The following is a 14,837-nucleotide window of genomic DNA, read 5'->3' as shown; positions in this document are numbered from 1 at the left end:
GCACTTTGTCAGCACTTCAAGGTTAAGTCAGGAGTGAATGCATCCTTGGTTTGAAGGTCGTATAAAATTCCTCCTCTTCGCTGGAAAATTTCATCAAACCTTAAATTGAATGTGCCATGGTTAGAAAGACGGGGTTTCTGACAGAGCTATTTTTCAGAAATAACATAAAACCATGAAAGTGAAGTGTGTCTGAGCACCGCGACGGCTGCACACAGAAGCATATTCATAAAATGCTTGCTTTGCCCTCCACATATATCATGTTCGGGCACTTGTAGGGAGAGCGAAAACATTGGCGTGTAAAGGTTGCTACACTGGCTGCTCATTTAGGCGTGACATGTTGGTACGTAGGCTGAGGGCGCCGCCAGGAGTCAGGTTTGTGTTGTCTTTAATACTCAAGCTGGTGTGTGAGGCTCTACTTTGGGCTGTGGTCTGCGGGGAGGTGAAGCACCAAGCATCTTTTTAAGAGCTAAAGCCTGAAGCCGTACGATCTTCGAGGGCCGGTAAATCACCATTTTCCTCCTCGGGGTCTGCTGCGAGGGGTGTGAAAGAGCTCTTTGATAAGCTGCAGTTGTGGTGGTGATGAGTGGGGAGGGGGCTCCGGTCAAACTATGGGGCCTCTGCAGGATTTGAAAGATGGAAAGCTGACCCCGGGCAGAGCTGTGAGTGCACATCTATGACCATTTGACCCCGAGCGGAGAAGTGAAAAGAGAGAGGCTGGCGGGGGTTAAAGATGGCGCAGGGTCTGGGAGGCAGCACAAAGTGGACCATTTGGCGGCCAGAAAGATTCGTCACTCGCAACATGAATGAAGGATTGTGACGAAGATAATCTAGATGTCACGGACTTGCTTTTAATTTATGATCTCAGTCCACACATCAACCACCGAGTGTTTGAGTAATCATCCATCATCATGAGACAAATACATAGATGAAACATGAGTTGCACTAAGCCCTGCTCCGACATCTGCAGCTCACAGACTTCCATCTGTTTGATTACAAAGCACAAAGGCTTGCTTACAGTGACAGAAATCAGTGAACATTAAGGGGGACTTTGGCAGGAGAGTGTGATGGTTTAGATAAAACGAGTGGAATCGATAAAATTGGAGAAGATTTCTTGAGGGTGCTGCTTGCTGGGAGAGCCAGGAAGTGTGGAAATAGAAAGAGTGTCAGGAGCATTATCAATCACTGGGCTATGACAAACATTTGTAACCTTTGTCCCATGGTCACTCACTGTACGTCTTTGGTTATAACCAGATCAACCAAACACTGATTTCTTCCTTGTTTAATCTGAAAAATTCTGAGAAGACTTAGCTTATTCATGAAACAATCTTAAAACAGTAAAACAATTTTACATAGCAACTATTTTTTCAGCTTTCCCCCCCGATTTTACAACCTTTGAGTTATATCTGGCCAGCATTAAAAGGGTGTGTTTAGATTTATACACTGTGGGTTTGCCATTTATATATAATGTTGGGGAAAGGGCAATGGATGAATTAATACAGTGTTTGGGGAAATTAAGATTAAAGATTTAACTGCTGGATCCACTGACAAGGTATGTAAAAAAAGGGGGCAGTGTGTAACTTACATTTAATGCAAACTGGAGACACTTGGGAATTGAATTTGCTCATTTTTTAACGGTGTAATACAGGGCACAAAGCTGATTAATACTGAATTAATTTTATGGATTTACTCTGCTTTAGTCAAACATTCATTCATCTATAGTTACTTGGTGCTTTCAGTGGACCCTCTAAGAGACCACAGTGTTTTTTATATATACATATTTTTCCCAAGAAAAGAAAAAAACAAAAAAAGAAAAGGCATATTGCTTAAGTAGGGACATTTGGGAAATTACGAAACTGTGAATTTGCAGAATAAAGTGAGATGAAGGCACCGTGTGTTGTGTGAAATTTATCAGAACTCACTTCTTGCAGGAAATCTTTCCTCGTTCGACTCCCTTTATTAATCCATGAATTAAACATAATGCCTTGTGTGTCCGGGAAAACTCATCATAACTCACTGTGGAGATAATGAGGGATGCTTTGTTGTTTTTGCCACAGCATTTCGATTTATCACGCAGGAATCACATAGGACTACTTATTACCGGATCTTTTTTATTTGTAGCTCCAGGGACTTAAGTGATATCACTAATGAACGAGGATCATGTACGCTGCTTTTCATTCACACCGATCGCATAGGGAACAGACATTTTTGCCGAAAAGGGAGGAAAACCGGCTGAGCTTAAGACTTTTAAGAAAAATATACGCAGACAAATAGGTCTGTGTCTGCAGCGTTCCACGACTTTATTATACCACTTATCTTGACGACCTGTTGCACACTATTAACTGTGCAAATTAACCACAGTGGAGGTACTGTAACTTAGTACAACTTAAACTTGATTATAAAGGTCTTTTTTTGTAGCAGAAATGTACTTTCTCAAGGTGATGCAGCACCATATATGACATGCTCTTGGCAAATATCTTGCTTTTCTTTCCTCCACTGGAGTGCAGACATTAAATTCTGCCCGAAAATAGGTTTCATTTGATTCACAAGTGTCAAGATTTATGTATTTTTATAGAATGGCCTGTAACAGAAACTCAAATCACTTTATATGCACATTTCAACTTCTTTTAAAGGGTTTCCAGCTTCATTTCCCCCCCAAATATCTAAAAACAAAGGAGCAAATCACCACTGCAGGTATGTGAGACATGTGGCTGGTGGTTTTGGTTGCCATAAACTGATTAACTAAAAGGCATACAGGGCAAGTAAGTCCATGTCACGTAAATTAACACTGTTATCACCCCTCATGTTTGATGTTAAGTGCAAATAATCAGAAAAAAAACTCCCGTATCAGTCTGACACTCCTTTTTCCAGTGGCAAGAGCAGAACACTTCCAGGCAGCACTCAGCAAGGCACCGGCAGAACAAAACCACAAATAATAGAAGTTAATTCCACAGACCAAAGTCACGAGCAATAAAATCTCAGGGTCTGGAAATTTACCTGAACTGGAATGGCTAATATAAAACCATAATGAAGTTGGTCTACCGCAAATGTCACCAAGGGTTTTCAGATTTTTTTTTTTCAGACCAGGAAGCAAATTTAGTACTTTCAGTGTCAGTCTGGGACTGAGGCCCACTCGGGATTTTCAAGCACTTTGTTAATAAAAAGACCAATTTTGGGGCCTCAGTCAGCTTTGCCTCATGGAAAACCTCTTCTGATGCGCAGCAGGATCATTATTTTAGTGGAAACACAACACTGCTCTCTGCTGGCAGCAAAGAAACAGCACAGTACATACCTTCACATGCTGCAAATAAACCAAATACACACGTGCAGTACCACATGTGAGCACCAGAGTATACTACATAGCAAGTTTTCTTGAGTTTCAGAGACATGTCCTTATCTCACCTCACCAATCTGACACCAACTTGTAAATGAGACATTAAACAGCTCTGGAAAAATAAAGATTCCCTCCGGTGCTGATAAATTAGGGCGGTTTTCATCGGTTCATGTCCCTTTCTTTTGCATTGAATGCGTGCCACTCAACTCCACAGACTGTAGCCCAGAATATGCGGTGATGCATCAAAAAATGGAATGGAAAACAGCATATGAATTTACTGCAGAAGGGAGTTAACGGAATCCTCACTTGTTGAGATGTTAATCCCTGAATCATTATTGTGGGCTGCGAATGGCTCCCCTAAAATCTCCTCAAAAGACTTTGAAGCCGGTCGAATAAAGCTGGTTTTATTGTGGTTTAGTGTGGTGCCTATTTAGCCAGGCGCAAAAAATGACTCTGACTGTGTCTAATTCAATATATAAACACTTAACCAGCTTCTCGGGAGGCTGTTTCGGCGGTGCAGTGTTAGCAGGGAGCGTGAAGGAGTTCACCTCCCTGTAAGTGGAAATTCTGCTCTAATTAAACACACAGTCTGATTAATTTAATATCACCGTTTCCACCTTTGTAGCTCCCTGCTTATGTAATTTCTCTAACTGCTGCATTAGAGGTGGATTCAGACTCACCTATCATGATTCATCAGCTTGTAAACATGCAGGAGAATCTAATTATTTGATTAAGAGAAGGTTTTTTAAATTGAATATTAAAAAAAATATCAGATAATAGCTCTTTGGTGCAGACTCGACACATCTGTTAAACAGCAATGCCGCAAGAACGTTTCCTGTGCGACATGTTTCAGTCTGGTAATTTGAAGCAGTAGACTGTACAAGGAACAATAATTTGCCACACATCCGGTATGTGCTTTTAATATTTGTGCTTGCTAAAGAGAAACAACATATTCAGAGCATGTTTCAGTGTGTTGTACTTTCTTTGCAATGGTAGCGGTTGAATGTGTTTCAAATGAAGCCCTCTGTTACAAATTGTGCTATGGAGAGAATAACTTTGTGTGGTCTTTGAAACCCCTGTAAATGCTTGTGTCCCGTGTCCTTGTGAGTTACAGATCCACACAAATCACAACATAACTGTAAACACATTTTCTTTGTGTTTTTCTCGCCAGCTGTGCCTCACTTTCTCTGAAAATAGATGTTTTTTTGTGCTTTGTTTTCTTGTTTGAGCTCAACCAGGGAGGGAACCAAAGCAAAGTTGCAGCATCTTGAGAAAGACGAAGAACTTCAGGTTTAGATCAGTTCTGTGACTCATTCAGACTCACATAGTGCTGTTTAATTTTTTTGTTCTTGTGTTTAGATGTTTTATTGTTGCATGTGGGCGGCGCAGTGATGCGGTGGTTCGCTCTGTTGTGTCACAACAAGAAGGTATTGGGTTCAAACCTTCTTGCTTGTAGGATCCTTTCTTTCCCAGCTAATCTACAGTTCATTGTAGGTTAACTCGTGATTCCATTTTGGCTGTGAGTGTAAATGTCTGTCTCTTAGCTCTATGATGAACTGCTTTGTTGGATCGAACCTCTGCAACCAAATCAGGTTCAGCTCATCAATAAATGGTACCAGAGTGTCCCTAAAGTTTAGAGGTTTAAATGTAATCAAATATTTTGTGGAGATTCTTTTGCCTCTAGCCTTACAGTCATCTGCAGACACTTTGTTTCTTCCTTGGTGATCCTCTCTTAGGCCCTCACTGTTGCCACTTTCATTTTTTGCTTGCTGTGGGGTATCTTTGCCTTTAGTCTGATCTTTAGTAAGTGCACTGTAGCTCACATTAAGATCTGGTGACTGAGCAAGTCAAAGATATTCCACCGCTTCTACCTGAAAAGCTCTATTGATGGATTGCTTTTTTTGGCGGAATGTTTTGGATTGCTGTCCTGCCAAATGATGAAATTTAATCCAAGATGTTTAGATGCATTCAGCTCAATCCGAGCAGACAAAAGTTGCCTATATATTTCTGTATTCATCCTGTTGCTTCTGTCAGCAGCGAGATCATCAGGAAATCACCATGTCTGTCAGATGAACTGACATGCATTTGGTCATGACTTCCTTACTTTTTTATTTGCAATTTTCACTTCCCATAATTTAGCTAGATAGAGATTTGTCTTGTTGTTTCATCAATGGATAGAAATTTGCTCCACAACTCATTTTTTAATGTTTTGATTGATAGATTCTGATAGATCTTTGCCGTATTTGAAGCTCATTAACACCTGATTCACTTGCATGGCCACCTCTTTGCTCTTCACATTGAAAGACACCTCAAGCTAAAGGACAAATCTCAGCAATCGATCAACTCTGTACCACGTGTGAGCTGTTTTATGCATGAATTAATTCTGAAACAACACAGAGCTCAAAAAGAAACATTTAGTAGCCAAGTGTGAAACATGATTCCAACATAACTTTTAAAACTTTGCAATGTGAACACTATGTGATGAAATGATTGAAGTCACACATAAATTGATCGAAACCTACCTAAATGTAAGCTAAGACTTGATAGTTTAATGAAGTATTTATTGTTTTATTTGAAATTTAGTGTTCTGAAACACAGAGCCTGAAGAAAAGCAAATGTGTAACTATTCCAATCTTTATGGTCCAGACTGTACATAGTAAATGTAATTTGCAGGAGTAGCAAATCAGGCAGGTGTTTTGTTCGCAGGATAATGAAAGGTGTAGCTATTTTGATACTTTTTTCAACTGCAAACTTTTACTGCTCTGACGTTTGGTCACTAAAAATTACTGATCATTTAAAGAACTTTGACTGTTGTACGATACTCAGTCAGCTCATTTGCAACTTAACGATTTAAGTCCGGGTTTTATGACGGAATTTCATTGTTCTTTTAAGCAACCGCATTGCTTTATTAGAAGGAGAAAAACAGCAATTAAAGTCAATAAAATAATGCTAAATAATTATCTTAAATGGTGAGCTTTTGCAGGCATGCTGGGTGTTGTTTCAAAATTTTCAGTGCACCAATTTCGAGGGAATTTAACTGAGAGTTTGTAAAATGGAGTAAAACTGTGAGCCATGCTGCATTGTTGTCTTTCTTCTTTTAGCTTATCTTCACAATTTCCAGAATGTATTTTATTAAATAGCATGTTTTCACATATAAAGAATTTGATTTGGATTTTTGGTGCATATCAGCAAAACTGACAATTACAGAACTTCAAATAAAAAAAGATCTTTGTAAAGCAAGTGTTACAAGTCTAATAAACAGCAAACGTCACACAACAAATAAGAAGCAAGTGATACAAGTCCAATAAAAATCCTGTAAAACGGATCAAAGTTAATTTAAAAGCACTAAAAGTATATATAATGTTATTTGGGTAAGTTAGCTGTTCAGGTTGTGCATGAATTTGGAAATCATTTACCTGAAGATGTGCTAAATCTCACAGTATGTAGTAGGGGATTCATGCATGTGCTTTAATAGGTACAGAAATACATATTTATGTAGTTTTCTCACAAGTTGTGCATGCTCAGCTTCATGATTTTACATCTACTAAGCTTGTTTGGTTGTAGGATGAAAAGTCTGTGATCTTTTTCTTGTAGCCAAGTTTTAAAAGCGTCAAGTTATCTGAATATACCTATAGTAATCACAGATGTATAACAATTATCCCTTCAAAATAAAACCAGAGAAGCGCATAGTAAGCACTCGGGTTAACAGTGATATTCCCTTAAAGTCGTTTTCAGCAGTATTCACAGACAATTTTAATTTATTGTAGAGCATCTCTATGATCGTGAGAACAACTTGGTTAAATTGTTTAGCTGCTGATATTCTCTGAAAACCTGTTGCTGCACTTTTATTTTGAAAACAGCAGCCAGAAAACCCAGTGTGCATTGTGTGTGACTTGACAGTGGTCCTCCACATTAAAGGCTGCTGGAGGCTGGATTAGGATGAAGATTTAAGGAGTCACATGGCCTCAACTTTCCAACTGGTGTCCAGTTGTTGTACCCTGCTCAGTCACACACTCTGTGAGAAGCTGCCTCACACTGTTGCGCAACTTTTATTGTTTTGCTTCTAATTTTAAATTTTATTTTCATTTTTATTTCGGCATTTTTCTGCCTTTCGTGGACTTGAAGTGCACACACCGGTTGCCTCTGAACATGCTGCAAACTTCGCACTTTGGCAACTGAAGCCCGTTTTTTTTGTGATGTGAAACTTTTGAACTGCTGAAGGAAATTAGCTTTTTTAACACACTCAGAATGACAGAGGAGAGCAGAAGTGAGCACAGAGCTGAAAGCGGGAAGGACTTGGAGAAGCAGCTCCGGCTACGAGTTTGCGTCCTAAGTGAACTTTTAAAGACTGAACGGGATTATGTTGGGACGCTAGAGTTTCTCTCGGTGAGTGTTGGGAAAAGTTTTACGCACAGAACGCAAAAAAGTGGAAATTGTCTTGACTAACATTACGCTCCCCATAAAAACAAATAACAGGCATGCTGCTTACTTAGTATGCATGGTGCATCAGCCTGCAGAGCCAGAGCTCGTCCACTCTGTTTACAACCTGTAAAATGCTGTTGTGTTGTAAGCAGGATGCCTAACGATAAGACTTAAGAAAGTTGTCTGTAATGCTGTGTGAATCCATCCCACTGATGGAGATATTGACCTTTTAGATTGAGAGTGTGAAATTGGAAGAGCAGCCACAAAGAGGCATGGCACAGCTTTAGTTCCTGCACAGCCAGTGTGATGTTTAATCCTCTTCTCAGGGCTGTTTGAGGCTCATGGTGGTTTGTCCAGCTATAGATGATCACCAGAACATTTTGTCCCCACAAAACCCCACACAAAACGCATCATTCCCGCACCTTTAATGACCACATTCTCAAATGATTTCCTTGAAGTTAAAGTTTATCCGTCACCATAGCAGTCACTGAATATTAGATAATTAACTGTCCTGTGCAGCATTTACAGTTCCATCCAACAATGACCCCACTTTCCACATGGCATTGGAAACACAGGAGAGTGGGTTTAACCGCTTTCTTTGCCAGCTTCTCATCAAATCCAGAAGGGCTGAGTTCTGCCAAAAACAGCACAGGTGGACTGAAATGAAAACGGCTAGAGCTGGCACTCAGCTGGCAGCACATCTCCATCCTCACGCTGAGAATAACACCCGGTTTCCTGCTTCCCAGGAGTCGAGCGCTGTCAGTTTAATGGCATTACATAAAGTGACACCTTAAGTCAAAAGTGGAAAGTTGTAATTATGGTGCAACTGCTCATCAAGTATTCATTGAGGACGTTAGAAGTCCGTGCAGTGAACACATGATGTAATCCCGTGTGCTTATGTTTGACAGTCTGGCCTGTGGGATTGGATTCCTTCCACTATATTTTCAAACTCTCAGCAGCTATGGGAAACTTTTTAAAGGAGGAAAAGGTTGAGGGGCCACTGTGTTGTATATGCTTAAGAGTGCGATTTCCCAGAGCACATGTATGAATGCTTGCCCCCAGATGTTTCCAATGGAGGACAGAGAGGATGGATCTCTATCTGGACTTTCTTAGAAGTGGCATCACTGGAGAAATGTGTCCTCTGTCCCAGTGATGGGGGATTCTGGGGAATGCAGCCACCCCTCCCTTATCTCCCCCTGTAGTGCTGCAACTGGGATTCATTTCAGAGGTGACTGATCCTTACAGGGACTTTCTGTTGTGGCAGGGAATGCAGGGATGGAAGCATCAGATTGAGATCTAACAGTGAGGCAGGGTTTCGTTAGTTTAGCTGTGTGTTGTAGCCGATGGGGCTGAATGATGATAATGATGTAGAGGCTATAAAGTAAGAAAAAGAGTCACTCTTATCTGCTCCTCTGTCTTCTGGGAGATCCTGGAGAGCATCGTGGAAGACACTCTGGAGGATCAAAGAGGGCCCTACTGTGGAGAGGGGTCATATTGAAGACTTTCATCTGATCTTGCAAACACACTCTTGCCTCCCCCGCTTCCTCAGCTGCCACCCTGGAACCAGTTACAAACCACACAAGACTCTGTGTGTCTGGAGGTCACAATGGAGGACAAACAGGCCCCCCAGCCCCTCTCTGTGCGACTCCCTGATGGGATAATCCAGGAGAGTACCAGCAGGGAGACTGTATATTGCTGGAGGGGTGAAAGGGAAACTGGTAGAGCAGGTCACACAGTAGATATTGCCAGGAGGGTGTGAGGGTGAGGGGTAAAGAGGGGGGGAGGGTGGTCTCTGTGAGTGGCTGGGCTTGGTGCCTTCTCTTGTAAACCATATTTCCTGGAGGAGGAATTCCTCCGAGGTTAGGAAATGCTGGAGAACAATGAGGCTCCGGTCAGTAGGCAAAGTTGAAGTGAAGAGCAGAGATTGTTGCTGCTGATCCGTGGGACCTAAACACAAAGCACCTCACACATACTCTGTTGTTAAGGTAGTGGAAAACAACACGGAGAACAAGGATGATTAGAGCGATTTGTCCCAGGACAGTCTGAGTCTATTGTGTGGACCCGCCTCACCTCTTGTGGGAAAGTATGCAGATTGCATCTCCAAGGTGTCACTCCTGGAAAGTCTAAATTCGGCTTTCGTGGTATTAAAACTGCACCTTTTACTCTTAATGTACTAAACCTCCACAGTAGTCTGGCTGTGAGCGGGAGGCTCTAGGGAGGCTGGCTGAAATATCTCCTCCCTATCTTATATAATGAACAATTATAGCTGGAGATAGTGGGTGGCGGTTGGACACTGGTATTTATCTTGGACAACTATGAGCCAATAAAATGACAGCCATTCTTAGAAATGCCTCAATGAGAGGAACAAATCAAGACATAATGTAAACAGTCGCTGTAATGAGCTCTTTGCATCTCAGCATTTTTGCAGTCGCCCTGTCAAATGAAATACTTTCCTCGGACTTTGCCATTGATATAGAGACACTGAAAGCCAGTTGCTTGCATGATAATCATTTCATAGAGAGAATGCAAGACGTTACAATGGGGGAAAACCTTTCATGTCCTGATTCTGGAGGGAGAACTAAGCCACAAGTTAACTTAATATATTCCAAAGAGCTTTGCAGTGCATTAAGTGGTCCCTTAGCTGCTGCCTTTCTCCCCCAACAAAAGCCAGTGTAATGTGAATGTAATGTTTAAAACATTTTTAATCCCCCAGCGTAAATTGAAATTACATAAAAATGGTTTTAGATATCGTAACGCTGCAAAATGCCCACTTTTTTGTCAATCTTTTAGAAATATTGCTCGTGAAAGCATGAAATTAAAGAAATACTGTAAATTGCATGTATGTTTTGACATCTTTCAAATGTGATTACTCTTGATATATGTCCTGAGCGTTATGTGGAAAAAGTGTTGGTCAACAAACGCGTCGGCAGTCACTTTAAATCAGCTGTGACTTCTCTGTGAAAATGGCTGCAGGAAGTTGGAAAATCGAGCCTAATGGAGAAAGCAGTCACCAAGGAGCAGCATTTACTGGCTCCTAGAAACCCAGGTGTTCAAATGAACCCTTTCCCTGTGTATTTGTATTTGGAGGTTCCACCTCTAGCCCTGCGACAGACTGGTGACTGGGATAGGCTCCAGCACCCCCCACGACCCTAGTGAGGATAAAGCAGTATATAGAGAATGGATGGATGGATGGTTCCACCTCTCGCTCCCTTTCAGGGTTTGGATTTGTTTACGTCTTGACTGCGAGACTGACTTTGGCAGAAGCTGCTGGGTCAAGAAGTTTTCTTTTTTGCTCGTAACATTTGACCAGTGGGCAGTCCTGGAGGAGGTCAGGTCAGGGGGGCATGATGAGGAGCTTCATATCCTCTGGGGAGATGGCTGATGACCCCAAAGGTCACAACCTCTTGTTCCTATCCCCTTTTCCTGTCTGGTAATCTGTAGATTTCATGCCAGCATTCAACTCTCTCCTGTGTTCTACGTGATGGAAACAGAAACAGAAGAATCTGTTGGTCAGTGCATCCTGATCTGATGAAAAAACAGCAACAAAAATGTGTAAACAGAGACAACAAACTTTGAGTGTGTTCAGCATCAGCCTGTGGAGGGATGTTGCTGGGAAAAAAGTACAGCCAGGGTTTCTTATCGCCAATTTTTTGTGCTCTTGTAGGAATCTAAAGTAAAATGAAGCCATTATTTTTGTTCCTGTTGAATAATAAATGAAGGCAGATAGACTGAATGATACAGATCAGTGCTTCAGTGGTCAGAATCTAGAAATGTTAAGAGCTGTTGTCTGGGTAAGCAAAAGCTGTGTGTGTATATGTTCTATAGTCCCTTGTAGAGATTCAGCAAAGCTTTTTAAATAAAAATAACTCCATCAGATAAGACAGGGCACATCCAACACTTGTGCTCACGTGACTCTGGTGCACTGGGATCAGGCGGTTATGAGATCGAGGGTGAGTGCTTAATGCAAACCGCCTGCCGATGGCCATTTTCTGTTGCTTACATCAGTTTGTCTCTATAATGGGCTGCATTTTGTGATAAGAGATTCCACGGAGAGGCAATCTGCTGTTTCTGCCCTGATTGCTCCCTTCTTTACCCCTTAATTACTTCCTTTTTTCAGAGCTGATGATCGCCCCATGGAGTAATTCTGTTACTCATTCCACACCTGCCTCTTATCCCCTCCACCCTTCTCATATGCCTCCTTTTACTGCTTGTCTGTCTTTCTTTTTTTCACACCACTGTGTCTCAGAGAAAGCAGACTTGGATACTGTGTTAACAAAAGTTGCATTTTTGCCCCTTCTTTGTCTCTACATGAATGTTCGTTAAGACCCCTATTAGGCTTGAGCTGTCTGTTTCCTTGTCGCCGAGCAGAATCTTGAACTTCTCACTGAGGCCAAGTTAATTGAAGATCTGTCTTAATTTAGTCATATTCCAGATGCATTGACGCTCACAGGCGTTTCTAAGGGAGTAAGCAGAAGAAAAGAAAAGAGAGGTGAGATGTTTTTCTCCTTGACTCTTTTTAATTGGATTTGGTCAGGATCTGCTCTCCGAGAATACTGCCAGTTTCTCTCTTGCGTCTGTCCCCCTTGTGAGGCCCCTGAACTGTTGAAGCGGCTCACTTGCATTTTAATTTCACACCGCCACCACACAGGCGGCCTACATTTTACACTATGTTTGCAAAGATGTACCCCTCACTTCTTCACTTTTCTGACTCTAAACTGATGGTTATAAATGTAAAAGAATTTGCCCAGACAGTGCTATAAATGGCTGTTATGAGCTTTTTTAATTTTACATGTGCATCATCAGTAGATGAAGGATGTTTAGCACCACATTTTAAAACTAAATCTGTCTTTTAGTCTGCCTAAAGATGAATGATGGTGAGGATTAGCTTGGCAGCAACACAACCCTCTCCTGCAGAGATTTTTGCTTCAACTTTGAGTTCCATATCAATTAAAACAGTGAGCAGGATAATCCTTCATCTCCCTATTGAGCATTGCTGCACTGGGAGCTACTTTGTGTTTTGCCTTTCAATTTGTTATGCATTCAACTTCTTTATTAAAAAAAAAAAGATTTGAGAATTTACTAGATGTGGCAAATATCTCAAAGGAAATCTTCACTAACATGCATTCCTACATTATGCCATATCTTAAAGGTGTTGGTAGAAGGGATTTTCTGTTTGGATCCGTGACTTCACTGACAACGGTTTGTTGACAACACCTTCTCTCCGTCAGTGTAAATTCCCTCTAACAGGTTCTTACGCTGGAGAGAGTTCTTTTGTCTCGGAGGCCATTTTTCAAGCAGGATTTCCTTCCTTCCTGGACCTCCCGGTCTTTACATTGTGCTGCATGTTTCCTGCTTAAGCACACATGCACACTCATACACTTCCCCCACTGAGGGGAAAGCAGCGTTGTGCTCCAGATGCCCACTTGGCAATGCTAAGCTTCACTGCATAGGCGACGGGGCAGCAGTAAGCCCCTGTGCTGAATCCATTGAGCGGCTTCGGGTTCAGGAGGTGGAGGTGGTGCTGTCCCGCTGCCCAGAGGAGAAGGCGGCCTTTGATTTGGCCAATGCCAGCTGCCCAGTCACATGGCGCCTACGTGCGACAAGTAGAAGAGTGGCAGGGCTACGGTAGACACTTGTCAGGACACGGAGGCTGTGTGACGGGGTCATCACTACAAGGGGCTCTGTGTTTTAGCTGGCATGCTGTGCTGTGTTAAACACACACACACACTTGCTCAGATCAGTGTGCCTGCAGCGCAGTGTGTGCATCCTCAAACTTGTTTCAGCTTTGCCATAATTTTGAATTGCACTATTGGAAATAAATGATAAAGTGTTTCTAAATTATTCATATGTTGCTCATTAGCCCAGTTTAGTAATCGCCAGTAAAAATTTAATTACCAACCACGTGATCTGATGTCACAAACTGTCTCACAAATCCTCCGCCTCAGTGCCTCAACGGTCTCAAATCTGATTTTGTCTTTTCTGATGAAGTGTCTAGACAGGCTCGCATGTTTCCTCTGTGGTTCAAACTCACACTTTCCAAGTCATTCATGTCTGTGTCCATCCAGCATGTCAGAATCTGTAGACTCCTAGCTGCCCAACCACACATGATGGGAAATTCCACTTCACTCCAAATGATTTAATTAAGCTTTTGAATGGGGTTTGCTATTGAAGCTGTTAGACAAGTATCTCTCTGTTTCTAAGCATTCTCTGTCTGCAAACTTTTTTCTTTTTTTCTTTTTGAAACTGCTGTCTTTTAATGCCACTAACTGGACTGTGCTTGGAGGATGTTCAATGAGTAAATCTCTACTTTTCACCTTTAAATCTTAAACTGGCCTTTTACCTTCTTTCTAGTCTGGAGTCGTGGTATGTGTGTGGTCTATTTAGTTTTATGCAAACGGATAACTTTCTACATCAGTCTGTAATAGAATGTTGGGTATTTTTAATCTCTCAAACAGCAAAACCTTCACTATGTCATTGTAAATAAACAAAAGAGACAAAATGAAAATGTTCTGTACTGGTCTGATGTTGGCGTTGTGCCTCCTGCTCTGGTCAACCGGAGACAAAAAGAAGCCTTGATGAGCAGAACCCTCGCGGGAGGGGGTGTTTGTACGGGTGGGCATACTCTCAACAGTCCTACTTTGGGAGAATGACAGTCTGGCAGGGTAGTTGTTCAGTTCTCCATTGACAATGTCCGGTTCTGTCATGTGTGAGAGAAGCTGACGCTGCAAGTTTTTTCTTGCCAGTCGAGCTGAAATTGATGTCAGGAGGAGGGGGTTTGCCTCCTGCAGATGGGTTGCAAGTGTTTAGACGCTCAGACGGTAATCTGATGAACAGTCGTGATGTGTGACAGTCACGCTTGGGAATGCGCCCGAGAATTGGGGAAACTGACAATTCTGCTTAGTCATCTTGGAGATCAATACCGGTGTGTGGCTGCTTTGGGAATCGCCAGCAATCAGTGGGTGATGGTTTGCTTGGCTGCACATGGAGATTGGGGGCTTGGTTTCTAAACTCTCATCTCCTGGAGGGTAATCTCTCCACCTAATATCCAATTTCACAATTGAAAAGATCGTCCTAATATGTTAAA

At 41.9% G+C, this 14,837-nt stretch overlaps 1 protein-coding gene across 1 annotated transcript in view; it reads left to right on the top strand.

Moving 5' to 3' along the window:
- Positions 1-7,279: 7,279 nt before the first annotated feature.
- Positions 7,280-14,837, top strand: part of prex2 (phosphatidylinositol-3,4,5-trisphosphate-dependent Rac exchange factor 2) — a 98,473-nt gene continuing 90,915 nt past the window's right edge. Inside the window, exon 1 of the mRNA XM_022206485.2 lies at positions 7,280-7,717. Within this exon, the coding sequence (XP_022062177.1) occupies positions 7,580-7,717 (138 nt within the window). The 5' untranslated portion in view covers positions 7,280-7,579. The remainder of the gene's footprint in view (positions 7,718-14,837) is intronic.

The sequence above is a fragment of the Acanthochromis polyacanthus genome, chromosome 20 (genome assembly GCF_021347895.1).
Source record: "Acanthochromis polyacanthus isolate Apoly-LR-REF ecotype Palm Island chromosome 20, KAUST_Apoly_ChrSc, whole genome shotgun sequence".
Classification (NCBI taxonomy): Eukaryota; Metazoa; Chordata; class Actinopteri; family Pomacentridae; genus Acanthochromis; species Acanthochromis polyacanthus.
Note: the sequence above shows the minus strand (reverse complement) of the source record. Positions and strands in the feature narration are given on the sequence as shown.